The following is a 17,701-nucleotide window of genomic DNA, read 5'->3' as shown; positions in this document are numbered from 1 at the left end:
GGAGTTCCTTTCAAATATTTAAGCAGCTTCATGGTTGCATCCCAGTGAGGCTGGCGAGGTTTCTACATGAATTGGTTGAGAATGTGAACTGAATACATGATGTCGGGTCATGTAATGGTTAAATATATAAGTCTTCCCAGAAGTCGTCGATATGAAGTTGGATCTTTAAGAGTTTCTCTAGTATGAGCCAATTTCAAGTGTTGCTCCATCGGGATGTCATTGGGTTTGGATCCAAGATATCTTACATCTTTCAATAGATCCAAAATATACTTTATTTGATTCAAGAATATCCCTTGTCTAGATTGAGCAACCTCAATTTCTAGAAAATATTTTAATTTTTTTAGGTCTTTAATATGAAATTGCTTATAAATTCTAGCCTTCAGTTTGGATATAAGGAGGTCATCATTCCTAGTAATGATGACATCATCCACATAGACAAGAATTAATACCCTCTTGGTTCCTATTATCAAGGAAAATAATGAATAATCAGCCAAGGCTTGCTTAAAACTTGCTTTCTTTAGAGCTTGTGAAAACTTGGCCATAAAGAGATTTGTTTAGATGACAAACCAGTTTCTCCCCCTTTGTGGTATATTTGGATAGCATTTTCATGTATATCTCTTCCTCAAGATCCCCATATAAAAATGCATTGTTAACATCTAATTGATACAAGGCCCAATTAGAAATGACTACTACCGATAATAAGCACCTCATTGTGACAAGTTTGGCAATTAGGGAGAAAGAATCATGATAGTTCAATCCTTGTTGTGTGTATCGCTTTGCCACCAAACGTGCCTTGTACCTTTCAATGGATTCGTTAGAGTTATATTTGATTTTGAAAACCCACTTATTTTCAATTGTTTTCTTTCCTGTGGGCAAGTCGATAACAGTCCAAATACTATTTTCTTCCAATGCCTTGATCTCAACTCTCATGGCCTCACACCATTTCTCATATTTCATAGCAGCGCGATAATCCGTTGGTTCATCATGAGAAGAAATGAAAACCAAGAAAGCTATATGTTCCTTAAAAATTAGGAAAATGGCAAGTAGTGTGAAAGTGGAAAAGAGAACTTCTTTACCTTAGAGTCTAATGTGTGTGTAGAGTGCGACATACGAACATTGGTAGTCATTTAGGCACATAGGTATGGTTTTGGTCTTAGTAGATCTCCTGCATAGAGCTGATATTTCTATAGGGAGTGGAATGGATAAAGTTTCAGGTGAGTTTTCATTAGGTTCGATGTGTGCTTGATTTGCTAGATTGGATAAAATGAGTTTTGGATCTTATTTTTTGTTATCTAAAATAGAAATGGGTCAAACTTGGTCATTAAGGGTTTTCTCAACATGTGAATGAAAGGTTAATACCTTCTCATGAAATATGACATCATGACTCACAAAGAAAATTTGTTTTTCAAGATCGAATACTTTATATCCCTTTTATCCATGAGGATATCCAACAAAAATACACTTGTGTATACAAGCATCAAATTTGTTTTTGTAATTGATATTGTGGGCAAAACATAACCAATCAAAAACTCTTAAATGATGATATTTTGGTTTAGTTTTATGCAACACTTGATATGGGATTTTATCAAATTTTTTATTCAATCATGAAGTCGGTAATCTGTTTATTAAATAGGTTGCCATGAGAACACATTCACTCCAAAATTTGATGGGTAAATTTGCTTGAAATCTTAGAGCTCTAGCAATTTCTAGTAGGTGTCTATGCTTGTGTTCAACTACTCCATTTTGTTGGAGTTTTGAAACAGAAGAATGTTATAAAATTTCATTAATGGAAATAAAATTCTACATATCATGAGAAAAAAAATCGTAACCATTATCAGACCTAATGCATTTAACTTGTGAGTTAAATTGCACTTTAATCATATTAATGAAGGTTTGAAGTGATTTCTTATTTTGATATTTGAAACACATAAAAAATGACCAAGTGGCATGTGAAAAATCATCCACAATAGTAAGAAAATAATGTGTGCCAGTAATGGATGGAATAGGATATCCTCCTCAAATATCAACATGAATTAAATAAAAAATACAAGAGCGTGAGTCACTATCAGAGAAAGGTAAACGAGTTTGTTTTGCTAATGGGCATATATCACATCAACAATTATTAAAGAGAATCAATTCATTATTTTGGGATAAATGCCTTAGGCGTTGAGAAGATGGATATCCTAATCATCAATGTTATAAGTCGAAAGGAGATATTTGGTCGGTGGAGATGGCAGCAGAGTGGCTTGGCTCTGTCTCTAGATAGTATAGTTCTGCATGCACTTTACCTACACCAATCATCATCTTCGATTGATGGTCCTGGATTTCACAATGGGTAGAAAAGAAATAAACATCATAATTCAAAGATTCAGTGAGTTTACTAATAGATATTAAATTGCCAGCACATAAAGAACATTGTCTAACATAATGTTTGGAGAAAGGATGGCTTTTCCAATATGGGTCACATTAGAAAGTGTATCATTTGGAAGTTTAATAGGTTTTGAACAATGGGGTTGAATTTAAGATAGCATGGGTAATGAATAATACATATGATTGCTTGCTTTAGAGTCGAGGATCCACACGCTAGAAAAAAAAATGAATTAAGTTGGCAAAGTGATTACTTGTCATGTTTACCATTAGTTCTTTACCTACTAATATAAGAGATAAGAATTTATTGTTTTGGTCTATGATGAGCTGAGGGGCAAGACTATTGGTCGAAGGTGTTGGCTCGGATTGAACCTGCGCTGCAAAATTTGGAGATTGATGATTTGCCGCATTTTGGGTCCCAACATGCTGATTATAAAAGTTGGCATTCTTTGTTAGAAACCCGTGAATATAATAGCAATGATCTTTAGTGTGACCCAATTTTCCACAATGATCACATTTTGATCACTCTCTTTGTCCTTTGCCTTTGAAACGAGAATTGCTTGGTGGGAACCGATTCAGTCACCCACTATGATCCACAACAACAGTCATATTATTTTCAATAATTGGCATAACTCGAAGTTCTTTTTGCCTTTCTTCTTGCAACAATAAGTTGTAGGCTTTATTAACATTCGACAATGGCGCCATGATCAAAATTTGACTCCTCATGAAAGCATAGGATTCATTGAGACCCATCAAAAAATCTATGAGCCTTTCTTGTTGGAGTAAATTCGAGAGAAACTTGGAAGCCCCACAAACACATGCCAGGGTAGCAAGTTGTGTTGACAACTCATCCTATAAATTTTTTATCTTGGTATAATAGGTTGAATTAGAGAGATTTTCTTGATGTAGGGTTACAATGGAGCAACGAATTTGAAAAATTCATAGTCCATTAGTTTGAGAGAAACTTTTATGAAGTTTCTTCCATACGTCGAGTGTTGTGTTTCCATAAATTACACTTTCCATCAAGTCCTTTGATAATGAATTCAAAACCCATGAAAGGACCATATTATTACATCTGATTCAGATAGCAAAAGTGGGTGAAGATGTGTTTGATAACTTTCCATCGACTGTTTATTTTTTGCTGATAGAGTTACCATCATGGCACGACTCCATGACGCATAGTTATCACCCGTGAGAGGGCTCGTAACCAATATTTGTTTTGGGTTATTCGAATGATGTAAAAAAAAATAGATTATCGTTCGACTCGTCGATAGTTGAGTTTGATTAATAGCCACCAGATCCGCTACTTTGAATTGACCTAGCACCTTCATCTATCATGTTGAAAAGAGTGCTCGAAACTAAAATCATCCCACTGGCTCTCATACCATGTGAAAAATAACTAGCTCTCTTCTCTTTATTTAGTAAAGACCGTTACATACGATACATTATCATGTTGGCTTTATTTGTACATAAAACAACTTCCTACGAAATAGGAAAGTTGCAACAAAATATTTAAAATACATGATAAAGATAAGACAACACAAATGGTGGGCAACCCACGATCTTTGTTATTGAAGTTTAATAATGAGGAATGACAACAACCAACTCAATAGGAGTTGGTCCCATCGTTGTCATTGGAGAAAAGTCGGGTTCACCTATGCTTCTTTCCTAGCTTCAGCAGGAAGGAAGTTCACAAGGTAGGGGTTGGAGCCATCGACATATCCCATGAGGTCGTACCTCTTAAGGAGCGGCTTCAGCTGGTGCTCCCAAAGGAAGATTTTGGATGACAGCTTCATCATGAGAAAGTGTTGGAGGTTGTTGGGAGCTGCCAACTTTGGGAGAAGAGGGTTGAGGGGGCCATGGAAACAGCAGAAATGACGGCTCGTTTGATCGTTTATGACTCTAATACCATAAACGCGACAGACCAGAGCTGAGAGAGAGCACTCTATGTTTAGAGTAGTTCGGTCAGAGACCTAGTACTTCAACTATTGATCTCTCCACTGATTCAAGATGATATCAATGGAGGTTCCACTAAGGTATTCTTATAATTTCAACTCATATGTCTCACTGATTGCAGGGATATATTTTGAGAGAGATGGCAATCCTCATCTCTTGTTTTCTTGATAAGATTGTGATATTCCTCACGTAACCGAGTTTCCTTGTTTACTAACTTTCCATCATCATTTGGATTACATCCAGCTTTAGCTTCCTTAGGTGTATGCTGCTCTTCTTTGGTAATCCTTGATTCTGGATCTTGGATTATCCTTGGACACAGGTGATATATTTTGGAAAATCCCCAACAAAACCTCTTGGCCAAGCTAAGAAGCCATTTTTATCCCTTCTAGGACAATGCAAACTATATTTTTTTATAGTCAACAATGCAAACCATATGTTGAGGCTTCAAGATGTGACTTTCAAGTGGCCTGAATGCTACATCGCATACACTTGGCATGCATATCCCGCGTGGACACTCACACTTCATATGGATACAATCACACTAGTTTCGCACAGTCAACATTGTGTCATTCCCCTAAAACCATACCATTGGGATTTGAACTTGCAACGTTGTGACCTGACAATCACATGGTCAACATTATGTAATTACCTTTATTTATTTTCTCTTATAATCTTAATTATTTTGTATTTATTTGAGTTCTTTTTCTTTTAGAAATTTGTACTCATTACACTGCATTTCAATTTTAACTTAGTTTTATTATTTGATATTCCTAATTATAGTGAATAGAACTGTTTCAAATACGCACATGTGTACGACAAGCCCCCTTGATATAAATTTTTGAGAAATAATATCGTATGTCATACCAAACGTATCAGCACCTTATTCCATTCCCACATCCGTATCCATGTGACAGCCAGAAATACGGCAATCAGACTCTGAATGGGCAGTGACTGCAACCCAACAAGAATTACACGAAAAGGATATGGGGAATTGCACAAAAATGACAATGAATTCTATAGAGGAAAGGTTAAAAAAGGCCTGATGCGGAAGGTCCAAAATTAATATTGATTATATCTGAAGCTTACCAAGCTCAGAATTTATCACTAAGATGCTTTCTGACTCACTACCTCTTTTTTCACCTGATTGTAACAGTTCATCATTCATCTTTGTCGACTCATTGACTTGGGGTGCTGAACAAACTGGTGCAACAGATCTGATTTGATCCGCTGGGGCCATGAAATTAACAGAAGGAACCTGATTAACTAAACCGTCTGTCCTGGGCTTCGCCGAACACACTGGAATAGTTGATCTGATTGTCACGGGAGGAGCCATTGTACGAGGGTGCCTGAAACCTCTGATAACAGATGAAGGACCTGATCGCACCGCCTGTCGATGTCCCAGATTGGATGGGATCGAGTCAAATAAGTGTGGACCATGTGAAGGGAGATGCCTTCTAAGGCTAAATCCAGCATCACTGCACATGTTATTTGTATCCGGTGGAATAACTGAAGAATCTGTTGAACTATCACATGCCCAATCAAGTCGATCCTTCTGGCTGTGCACCCTCTGAGTTTCCTGTCTGTTTGGATGCACATGCATGTCATTAGGGAAACAGGTGCTGTGCGTGGTAGATGGGCATGAACCTAATGTTCCTGACCTGAAACCGGCAGTCCCAGGATCCATATCTGAACCACTGTCCTTTCGTGCTTCATCCACGGTTTCCAGAGTTTTCGGCTCCGGAAAATCATTTGCAACATGAGAACCCTGCACAGTGAATGCATGGAAGCTCTGGGTCCTTGGACTGAAATCAATATTTTGGCCACTGGAAACTGTTACGTTCTCCGAAGAACCACCAGGAACCCAGTGCTTATCTTCCATCTGGTTCTCCTCATGTATCTCCAATATTTTAGCTTGTGACCTGTTTCTGGTTTGGACGGGAATGGGTCTGCGAGATGAATAAAATGGGAAACAAGGAACACAAGGCCCTGGTTCTTGCTCAATTGAAGGGAAAAATTGGGCATCATTTGATGGGATCATTGACTGCATAAATGGTAAGATCATTGGATCTGTAACTGGAGCTGGTCCTGGAAGTGCTAAAAAGTGAGTCTGCTGCTGCTGCCACACTTGGAACATAGCAACTTCTGGAGAGAAGCTGGGATATGACCATCTTTGGTATGGCATGGGATGCAAGAATACAGAACTGGATGAATTATTATCTCTTGGAACTGGCATTGATTTCCTTCCACGCTGAGAGTCATGCTGTGATAGTTGTCTATTTTCATCTGGGGGTCTCAAACTAGCTAATACACGAGCAATCCTAACCTGTTCCTGTTCCTCATTGGATCCGGACTCTGATGATGCTGAGGACGAAGAAGTACCCGAATGTGGCACTACAAGCAATAGAGATAAAATAAGTCAAGGCTGTGAATGAATATGCATGCACCATGGAAACAAGTCAGCCTTCACAGGACTAAGTACAGCAGTTCTTGTACAGCTCATTAAACATCATATCTAATGCTTTTTTACGAAACAAAAGCTTGTGAAATTACATGCAAAACTTGCCAATGCATCCGACACAGTAGCTGATTTTGCTTTAGAGAGAACCTTTCACTTTTTATATTGAACTGTCTTTAGAAAAATACCTTCCTGCTTTAGAGAGGAGCCAGCAACTACTCTTTGTTGATTATGGAATTAAGTGCCTAAAGAACTAAAATGTAGATTCGCTGCCCAGTTTTGGGCAATTCAGACTTGAGAAAATTTGTCAGCAGAAAAATCAGGAATCCTTATTAGCTTTTAGCATAGTAAAGAACTAAAAACTGCTTACATAGTTTAAGTGCTGACCAAGCAGCCATTGCAGCATTCTTTTGAGCTTGTTTCTTAGTCTTAGCAGGGTCTCCTGTAAAGCTCATCCCGGCAAGCTCAACTGTGCAGGTAAAGACCAGCATGTGGCCTGGTCCAGATCGCACAGTGGTATAAACAGGTAGATTTAAACCAGCTCTGTGTGCTGTTTCTTGGAGCAAATTCTTGTACACTCCAGTCTCATCCTACAAAATCAAACAGCTTAATCAAGAGAAACAGTGGCAATACCAGCACAAACTCATTAAAAATCAAGTGGTCTGACAAACACATAAATGGCCCCTGATATATTTAAGAAACAACATCCAAAACTAACTATTCTCATCAAGCCATCTCATGGTTGTCCTCTTTGGAGGCTTGGAGCACACAACCATTCTAAATTTAAAACCAAACACTACCCTTTCAGTTACTCAAAAAATTGTAATCAGTAAACACTGTTAATTAATAATTTCCTGAACAAACACAAACAAGTTTCCCTCCTCAAATAATGGTGTATTCGTAGACAATTTGAGGTGTCTAAATTGGTGGCCGAAACCAAATAGCACCAGTTTCAGAGCTTAGGCTTTAGACTCAAAAAGGATTTCAAGTCCATACTTTTTGATGGTTTGACATTCATGTCTCCTTCTGGAGCCTACACAGAGATACATCAGGATACATCATCAGATTTCTATGTCACATGGATACTGCTGCATACACAAGGATACAAACATGTCTATAAAGTTTTTCTTCACAACTAACATTTAAGAGGCTGTGGAACAGGAACCAAAATGGAGAATCCATGTGACATGATCAGATTTCAAATCCAAGCTATTCAAATCCTTCATCTGGGAGTATGGGAGGGGGCTTCCACTAATAGCCAGCCCCCATCACTGTAGCTGCCCAATATCAATATGGTTCAAAAGTAACATGAATAACGAGTCAATAGTTCATGCCTTGCTGGGTCACAAGACTCACAACGGTGGCAATTAATTCTTCAGGTGCTTGTTCTTGAGGTTCCCATCCAGATATTTGGAGCTTGCAATGTTCAACTATCTAGTCTTTTTGCAAGGCTTTTGAATTATTGGCTTCGTTGCATCTTCTTTTCTCCACTGCAGGATGAATCATCTAGAAGGCAGGAGGAACTACACCTTGTGTTTCTTTCTACATTGCCCCAGACATGTCTTCATGTTGTTTCATGTCAATAGAGTTTCTTTTTAAATTCTCATATAATCTTAACGACCCCAAAACTTTTTTATTGCCCCTTCTCTAACTCTCTCCCATCATCTATGCAGCCAATTCAGCAACCAAAGGATTTTGGTTGATCGATGTAATAGTTAGACAGCCAGACCAAATAAGAAGATAAGGCAAAAGAAAAGAAAAGACAAAACAAACCAGCATAACCTAGAACCTAGAGTTCTTCACCATTCATCTTGAAAAGTACTGACCCCCTTTGTCAAGTTTTTATGCTACATAACCTGGACAAGCCTACCAGCCAACTCTATCCACGTGGACCACATCCAGAACTAACAAATGACACTAACACGATACTGCCTTCTAGATATACCAATTTATCAGGAACATTTGAAAGCACCATGCAAACTGTGAAAATGAATCATCTGAGAAAGTTGATTCCTTGAGAATGTGAATCATATGATCATCTTTCCCAGGACACAACTTTCTAATGTTGCAGAAGTGTAATGTGAATTAAAATCACAAACATGTAATTCACAATCTTTTTTTTTTTTGCAATAGAAATCATAGGTGCAAGTTGTATCGACTCAATCTAACCACACAGATGTGTTCAGCATGGTTTGTTTGCTAAGGATTAAGCTTTGGATCGTGCTTTTGTGATATAAAAATGTGATCTTTTGAGTTATGAAATTTTGACACATTGTGGGCCGTTGATGTTTTAACCCCTTTAAAAACCTAATTACTTGCCATAATCACATGATTCAAAACAAGTTTCCTACTAAACAAACCATGTAGATCATATTCATAACATTTGACTTACAAAAAACTCAGTGTTTTTTGAAGAAAAAAGTGATTTCCACTCATTAGTATCCAATATATATATATAGGTGGTAGCTGCATGCCACTTTTCTGGCCTACCGTGAACCTACCAAGCTTTTGAAGTGTTTTTCCATGTTTTCCTTAAATCCTACCGTACAAATGTATTCTACATGATTTTGTAGAAGTCGACTCTTGGATCACACCCGACACACAGGTAGGCTTTTATAAGGTATAAAATTGAGGGTCTAAGATTTTATAAATATTCAAGGTTTAAAAAAAATAATTTATTTTATCAAGAAAACATGATCCAAGTTTCATTTCCTAGCAAATCGACCACGTTGAACACATCTGTAGGGTCAGATTTGCAAAAACAACCTGAAAACACCTGTTCACTCACAGTAGACTGGTGGTAGGCAGCCATAGGTTCTAACTTGTGACTCCCTTTCTTGGGAGATTGGACCTCCATTTTTTGAGGTGAGAGGCAAATCACAACAGTGTTATTAAAAATGTGCCTAAAGGTGCAAAAAATGTGTCTCACCCCAAGGCAAGGCCCTTTGTGCCTTGAGGTGCAGGAATATAACGTAAAAGCCCTAAGGCGTACGGCTCATGGGTTATGAGGTGTGCGCCTCATTTAATCCAAGTCAAATAGGGATCAAAAACCCCATTTGACCAAGATTTTGAGGGGCCTCTCGATTCTCACTCTCGCTCACCTTATGTCTCTCCCTCTCTCTACATCTCCCTCCCTCTTCTCTCTTGCCTCTTGCCAATCCCTCTCTCTGCATCTCTCCCTCTTCTCTCTCGCCTCTCAACTCTCCCTCTCTCTCGCGTCTCATCTCTCCTTTGTCTCTACATCTCGACTCTGCCTCTCTCTCGTGTCTCGTTTCTAAGAAGAAGCAGACCTACAGGTACCACACCCTCTTCTTCCTTCCCTTTCTTCTTTCTCCCCCCTCTTCATTTTTCTATTCTCCTTCATCCTCCGCCTCTGCCTCCGCCTCCTCTTCCCCCACGGTTTCTTCCTCTTCTCTCATATTCTTCTTCTTCTCCCCTGTTCTTCCTCCCTTCTGCTTGCCTCCTCCCCTCTTCTTTCTCCCACTCTGTATTTTCTCTTCTTCCTCCGCCACTTCTCCCCCCACTTTTTATTTTTTTTCTCTCATGTTCTTCTTCTTCTTCTTCTCCCTTCTTCTTCCTCTCCTTTCTTCCATCTCCCCCTCTGTATTTTCTCTTCTTCCTCCTCCGCCTCTTATTCTTTCCCCACTGTTTCTTCCTCTTCTCCCTGTTTTTCTCGCCTATTTTTCTTCTTCTTTTTCTCCCCTGTTCTTCCTCCCTTTCGCTTGCCTCCTCCCTCTTCTTTTAATTGTTATTTGTATGTTTTTATTTTTTCGAAATTTTATTAGTTGGATTTTTATTTTTCTGTGAAAGCATGTATAGTTAATTTTGTTGATTATTTTTTTCTATAAAAGCCCGAAAGCACGCATAGTTAATTTTGTCTTGGACAAATACACTAACATTTGGTTGTTAATGCCAATATGCATTTTCTGATGATAACAAGATGTTGAAAATTTTGATTATTAGTGATTTTGTTACTTAATTTTTTATTGAATGTTCATATTTTGTTTCTTAGATACCTACATAGATCAAGTTGTTGCATTAATGTTACTTTTACATGTTAATCTCATATTTTCGGCATTTATTTGAGATTTTTTATTTTTTATTGGTTATTTCTTCATCAATAAAGCATTTCTTTTATTTGTTTGTATTTGTAGATATTTTTAAATGCTTTTTTTAAGTTTAAAAAAAATTTGAGGCTTACGCCTCATTTTAGTTTTTGGTGGAGCACTATGCTACACCTCAACACTTTTCACAACATTGGATGACAGGCTTCATTGTCTCATGTTGGCAAGAAATTGAGAAAATGGATGCGCAAAGAACCATTCTCTCAAAAACCTGAGAGAGATTCTCAAGAGGGTGGCTTGCAAACATGCCCTTAGTTCTTTTACTTCTCAACTATGTCACAATGACACGTCATAGGACCCCTGTGTCGACACGACAGGACATCGGTATTGGTACCAGACTTGGTGTGGGTATACCCTGGGTTGGGTCCCACACCGAGCCGAGTTGGGTCCAACCAATATCCCACCCAAACCATGTAATTTTAGGTTTTTTCACATAATCTTCCTAGTTGTTACTAGTTTAATTGGTTGTTAAATGTTAAATAAGTCTTTTTTGTGCATGCACCCATAAGTGTTCCATTTTCGGATTTAAACAAAAATTTTATGGTCAAGTTTTTTAATTTTGTCTAAAATTACAAGCACCTTATTAACTTCATATTGACCATATCTTTATTGTTTTGTGTGAATCGCCGAAGAAAGAATTGCCACAAATTTAATGATTTTAGTCTCATTAATTTGACATCCCTTTTGTTGTTTGACGTTCAAATGTGTTTACTGCCTCTCTTTATAGTTCAATGCAATGTTGCAAAACGGTACATAAACATACAATAAGAATACCACAAGTTGTAGTATATTAGGTCCATAAGATATGATACAACCTTCTTATGCAATAGAAAAGAGCATACATGTGTATCAGGCAGGCAGGCATGACTTACTTCCTCGATTGACTTGCGTCCCTTTTGTTGTTTGACGTTCAAATGTGTTTACCGCCTCTCTTTATAGTTCAATGCAATGTTGCAAAACGGTACAGAAACATATGATAAGAATACCACAAGTTGTAGTATATTAGGTCCATAAGATATGATACAACCTTCTTATGCAATAGAAAGGAGCATACATGTGTATCAGGCAGGCAGGCAGGCATGACTTACTTCCTTGATTGACTTACTTGCGTCCCAGCCCTAATAGATATATTAATTAAACCATGCTGCGCTTCAGCCCTCCTCCTCCCAGGAGTGCCTCGCTCCGGGTACTTAAAGGAGCACTTGAGTGGATAACCAAGCCAGTCTACGAGACGATAGGGGGCACTCACTTCCTTAGATGGTGTTAGCCCTTGACACTCTTATATAACAAACAAGTATTTGTTAAGTCCATCGCTTATTGCCCTAATGGGCACCTTCGATCGGGTGGGTTAAAGATCAATAGTGATTAAAGAACCATAGTCACGAGGAGTTGTTCAATCAATTCAATCATTTTTTTAGTAGAATGATCACAGAAACTGCACATTTAGAGACCAAAGTAGAGCGATAGCGTGCGGATGCTGAAACTAGCAGCCTAGGGGGTGCCATATCAACTGAACGAGGAAAGCTGCCCTCGGGTGCAACCTAAGCTATGAGGCCTCTGTAGACAAGACGGCTGTGATTGGGACGGAATTATCGTACCACCCCATATTATTATGTGTTGTATTGTAAGATATGACTCTTTTTTTGGATTTTGAGATCTAAAAAATGTTGATAGGAAACTTCTTTTACTATTTTAATAAGGTTCTATTATACATAAAGATTTTATGAATGTCCTATTGACTGCATCTGTAAACCAAAAACAGGAAATAAAAAAAAATAGGAAATTTGTGGCATCTTATAGAGAACACGTAACAGCTAAGCAAACATCTAGGATGAAGAAAGGAAGAAGACTCACTATTTTGTTTGTGCTTTCATCATGATTGGTGCAATTGACCAGCAAGAGACATTGATGAACCATTTGATTGCCAAATAACACATCGTACTTAATAAAATTTATTATACTTCTAAAGTTAAAACTTGATGCCTGATGCTCTATTTTCAGATTTTTATACAACTACGCCTTCATCCCAAAACAATTGGGGTCGGCGATATGAACCAAAAAAGAAAATCATTCTGGGTCCTCCACATGAATCCTTCTCTTCCAATCATTTCTATCCAATGCCATGTCCTCGGTGAGGTTCAAAGTCTTCATATCCTTTCCTATCATCTCCATCCAAGTCTTCTTAGGCCTACCTCGACCTCTTTTGACTAATATATTTTTTCATTTGTCCATCCTTCTAATTGGAGCATCATTAGGCCTTCGCCGAATATGTCCAAACCACCGTAAACGATTTTCTCTCATCTTATTTTCAATGGATGCAACACCTACCTTCTTACGTATCTCGTCGTTTCGAATCTTATCTTTTATTGTATTTTCACACATCCATCGAAGCATACACATCTCAGCTACACTCATTTTTTGAATATGATGTCTCTTGGCAGCCCAACATTTCGTACCATATAATAAAGCGGACCTAATTATCATCCTATAAAACTTTTCCTTCAACCGCAATGGCTCCAGTTGCACTTTTTCATTTCATCCACCCAACCTTTATCCTATGGTTTACATCTCCATCAAATTCTCCATCATTTCGAATGATAGATCCCAAATATTTGAAACAGTCATCCACCGATATTTCTTGCTCGTCAAGCTTCACTACACTCTTATCACGACTGCGTTGCTTACTAAACCGACATTCCATATATTCTGTCTCACTTTTACTCAACGTAAAACCTCTTGCTTCCAATGTCTATCTCTATAATTCTAACTTAGCATTAACCCCAGCTCTAGACTCATCAATCAAAACAATATCATCAGCAAACAACATACACCCCAGCACATTTTCTTGAATCGATTTTGTAAGCTCATCCATCACTTTAGCAAATAGGAAAGGGCTTAATGTAGATCATTGATGTAACCCAACTGTTATAGGAAAATTGTTTGTCACCCCTCCACAAGTGCAGACATTGGTTACCACTCCTTCGTACATATCTTTAATTATACTAATATACTTGAGAGAAACACCTTTCTTCATCATTGTCCACCAGAGAATATCCCTAGGTACTCTATCGTATGCCTTCTCTAAATCAATAAAAACCATATGCAAATCTTTGTTCCTCTCTCTATATCTCTCAATAATTTGTCTAAGAAGATGTATAGCTTCCATAGTTGATCTTTCAGGCATAAAACCAAATTGATTCTCCGATATCATGACAACCTTCCTCAACCTATGCTCAATCACCCTCTCCCAAAGTTTCATAGTATGACTCATGAGTTTTATACCACGATAGTTTGTGCAATCTTGTATGTCACCCTTATTCTTATATAGAGGCACCAAAGTACTCTTCCTCCACTCCTCAGGCATCTTATTTGTCCGCCAAATCTTGTTAAAAAGATTTGTCAACCATTCTAAATCATTCTCACCCAAGCATTTTCAAGCCTCAATAGGTATACCATCTGGTCCAACTGACTTTCTTGATTTCATTTTCTTTAAAGCCTCTGCAATTTCTTTCTTTTGAATCTTGCGCATGAAGTCACGATTCATCACATGAGAAGGAATGGATAAATCTCCAAGATCCTGAGCATGACTTCCATTAAAAAGCTTATCAAAATAATCTTTCCATCTCTCCTTAATCTCTTCATCTTTGACTAAAACCCTTTGAGTTTCATCTTTGATGCGTCTAACCATACCCAGATCCCTCGATTTCCTATCTCTCATCTTTGCAAGCCTATAAATATCTTTCTCTCCCTCTTTGGTATCCAACTTGTCATAAACCTCCTTATATACCTTATCCCTCGCGTTTCGAACTACTTTCTTAGCCTCCTTCTTTGCTATCATATACTTTTCTAAATTCTCATTATCATGACTTTTACTTAGATTTCTATAATACTCTTTTCACCTTAATAGCTCTTTTCAGATTTTTATAGTGTTCACTATTATTTTCTCTTGAACTTTTGTCCATTTTAATGAAGATGTAAATAAAGGTGGTTCTTATTCGTAATATGTTTATCGTTTATGGTTATTTTCATCTTAACAAATGGTATTTTTTGACCGTTATGTGTATATCTTGTGAAATGTACTTAATGGATGGTATCTTGGTAAATACTACCTCATCTATATTCATTACGTATCCAAGAGTGTATGGAACATCTAGCCAAATCAAGTGTCTTTGGGTTTTTCAAACAGATCATCATTTTAATAGTTGTTGAATTCCACGTAAATAACAAATTCTACTTGTGTTTCACAGCTCATGAAATATTTTAGTGTTAATTTTAGCAAATTCATAACATCTATCAACATAATGCGCTTTTCCTGATCATTTCATACTCTTCGTGTCCAATAAATCTTAGCCATGGTTATCTGCAACAACCTAATATTCCTTAGCATATAACATGGATCAAACACATGAATATGTAGTAAATGGGCAAGCAAATAGCATATACCAAAACTCTAGCAGCCAGTGATCTAGAAGGTCCTCTCCTTGAAAGAGTGTTGAGTGCCACCTCAGCAGCAGCATGCTCAGCTTGTCTCAGAGTAGTGCAAAATGTAGGACTTTCAAAGGTCTCGCCATTGAAGTTAACAGAAGCTTTGAACCGAGGTGCATGATCGGGACCTTCACGGATACAAGAATAAGATGGTAGATTGAAACAACTTCTCTGAGCTAATTCCTGCAACTGGTTTTTATACATACCTGGAGAAAGCATTTCCATTAGTCAAAGAATGAGACAAAAAAACAGGTGAAGGGGCAGAAAATTAAAAAAGAAACACAGCTACTTCTCCAAATATAAGACAAAATAATCCCAGATCTTTCACATCCTGGCCACATTGTGTACCCTAGTTTCCTAGTGCATTATAGCTGGTCCAAGAACTCATTATTCAATTACTAGATAACCTCCTCAAAATCCAGAAAATGGTCAAATAACCATCACGTATAACAATCTTCACCATCGTATTGTAAATAAAGACAAAAAGAATTTCATCAAAAAGGTTAAAAAGTTTTCATTTCTTGATTTTCTTTCCAAAAAAAAAACAAGATGAAACGATAAAGCATGACATTATGGTATAGTATTTGGTATGCAAACTTAATAATTAATCACTGAATAGGGAAATGAAATAACCTAAACACTAATGTCTCCAGAGTCCAGATAAATATGTAATTAAGAATCAAGAAGGTGGAGTGCTTCCTACATCACAAGAACAATCCACACTCATACTACCAAAAGTTCACAAAATTTGCCAATCCAAACCTGCAAAAACCTTAGCAATACGAGTAACCTGTATGTGTTTGAAGATACATTGGACGAAGCATCGCAGTTGAATGGGCGTGCATTTTTTTATTTTGGCGCTGGGCGGAAAAACGACAATTAGCTGCGGTTCAAAACCACCCCTAAATGTCATTTTTCAAAAAAAGAAGAAGAAAGAATGTGCGGCACGTGTTCAAATGAAAACCCGTTCCAAATTATGGGTTTTCCTAGCAATGCATAACCAAAAAAAGCTAAATAAAATTAAATAACTCTAAATCTCAAACAACTTTATCTAACGAACAAATACCAGACATTCCCCAGCTTATGCCGAAGAAACATTGAGTAAACTCGTGTTAAGCAAGCACTTTACAAAGGAAACAACAAAGGACGCCTTCTGGGGCATACCAAAACAATGGTTGAGAAATCCCAGATTTTTATCATTCAAATAGATTTTACTTCCATAGTGTCAAATCCTAATTCTTCTAATTAGCAAGCAGTACAGGCCCCACGAAACTACTCATTTACAGTACCAAATAATTTTTTTGGATGCACTATAAGTAACGCTACTGACACCCTTCCGCAGATACGAATTCTCCAGAAAACGCAGGAGTCCACCAAATGCATGTGTTCTAAATAAACAAAAATACACTAAAAATAAACTACATAAACACAATTTAGCCTCCACATTTTCTTCTACCGATCCATTTCATCAATAACACCACAATACAGGACCAAGAGAGAGAGAGAGAGAGATTCACAAAAATAGGGAAAAAACTTGACACTTTCATCCACCAACCTCAATCCCATTCATCAAATATGAAGCCCCAATTTCGTAGAAAGAAAGAAATCAAATAAGTCGTATACTGCAATTTCCAACCAAAACAATACATCAATTAACAGAAATTGGGAAAAAATCAAGAATCAAATCCAGCACTCCAACCCAATTAGGTCAAAACCAACATCATCCACGCCCCAAGAAACCACGAAATTCAAACAAACAAAGCGCATAATATCGATACTCTCGTACGAAAAGGAGAATACCAGAAAAAAATAAATCTGAAGAAAAAACTCCGTGAGAAAAAACAAAGAGTCGGATTTTCGGAACCCTAATCTGTGGTTTTCCTCCCCGGCAAAGAGCGAGAGAAGGATCGAGTGAGGCGAGAAGACGAAACCCTAGTTTTTCGGTGGGGGGGAATCGGAGAACTCACTGATTCGGCCGTGATCTTCACCGGAGGGAGGGAAACTCCGACATAGACGCCGGAAATCAGTTGAGTCTCGCCGGATAAACACGTCACTCGCGTCGACGCAGATGATTGTAAGGAAGGAAACGTTTGAAATTTCGTCACTGGTTTTCATCCACTCCTAATTACCACAATACCCTCAAATTTATTCATATATGACCTTTCTGTCATTCCCAGTCATGCCTTCAGCTCTTTCTAACATGACGTTTGTCTCTTGAGTGGAGGAGTATCATCTGGCGGGACCTTCATCAGATCCGGACCCGACTCTAAAGTGCTGGTACCAGGTCTGACCAGACCTACCACAAGAAAAACCA

The 17,701-nt window shown here is 37.8% G+C and overlaps 1 protein-coding gene across 1 annotated transcript; it reads right to left on the bottom strand.

Annotated features, from left to right (window-relative positions):
- Window positions 1-5,136: 5,136 nt before the first annotated feature.
- On the bottom strand, window positions 5,137-17,482 carry LOC149846420 (double-stranded RNA-binding protein 2-like). The gene is made up of 4 exons (XM_089997985.1): window positions 17,355-17,482; window positions 15,346-15,593; window positions 7,149-7,368; window positions 5,137-6,714 (listed from the first exon to the last, which is right to left on the bottom strand). The coding sequence occupies exons 2-4, from the start codon at window positions 15,589-15,591 to the stop codon at window positions 5,393-5,395; spliced, it is 1,788 nt and encodes a 595-aa protein (XP_089854111.1). The 5' UTR covers window positions 15,592-15,593; window positions 17,355-17,482; the 3' UTR covers window positions 5,137-5,392.
- Between the last annotated feature and the right edge of the window lie 219 nt (window positions 17,483-17,701).

This window comes from Nuphar pumila, chromosome 2 (assembly GCF_984573655.1).
Source record: "Nuphar pumila chromosome 2, dmNupPumi1.hap1.1, whole genome shotgun sequence".
Classification (NCBI taxonomy): Eukaryota; Viridiplantae; Streptophyta; class Magnoliopsida; order Nymphaeales; family Nymphaeaceae; genus Nuphar; species Nuphar pumila.
This window is presented reverse-complemented; position numbering and strand designations above follow the sequence as displayed.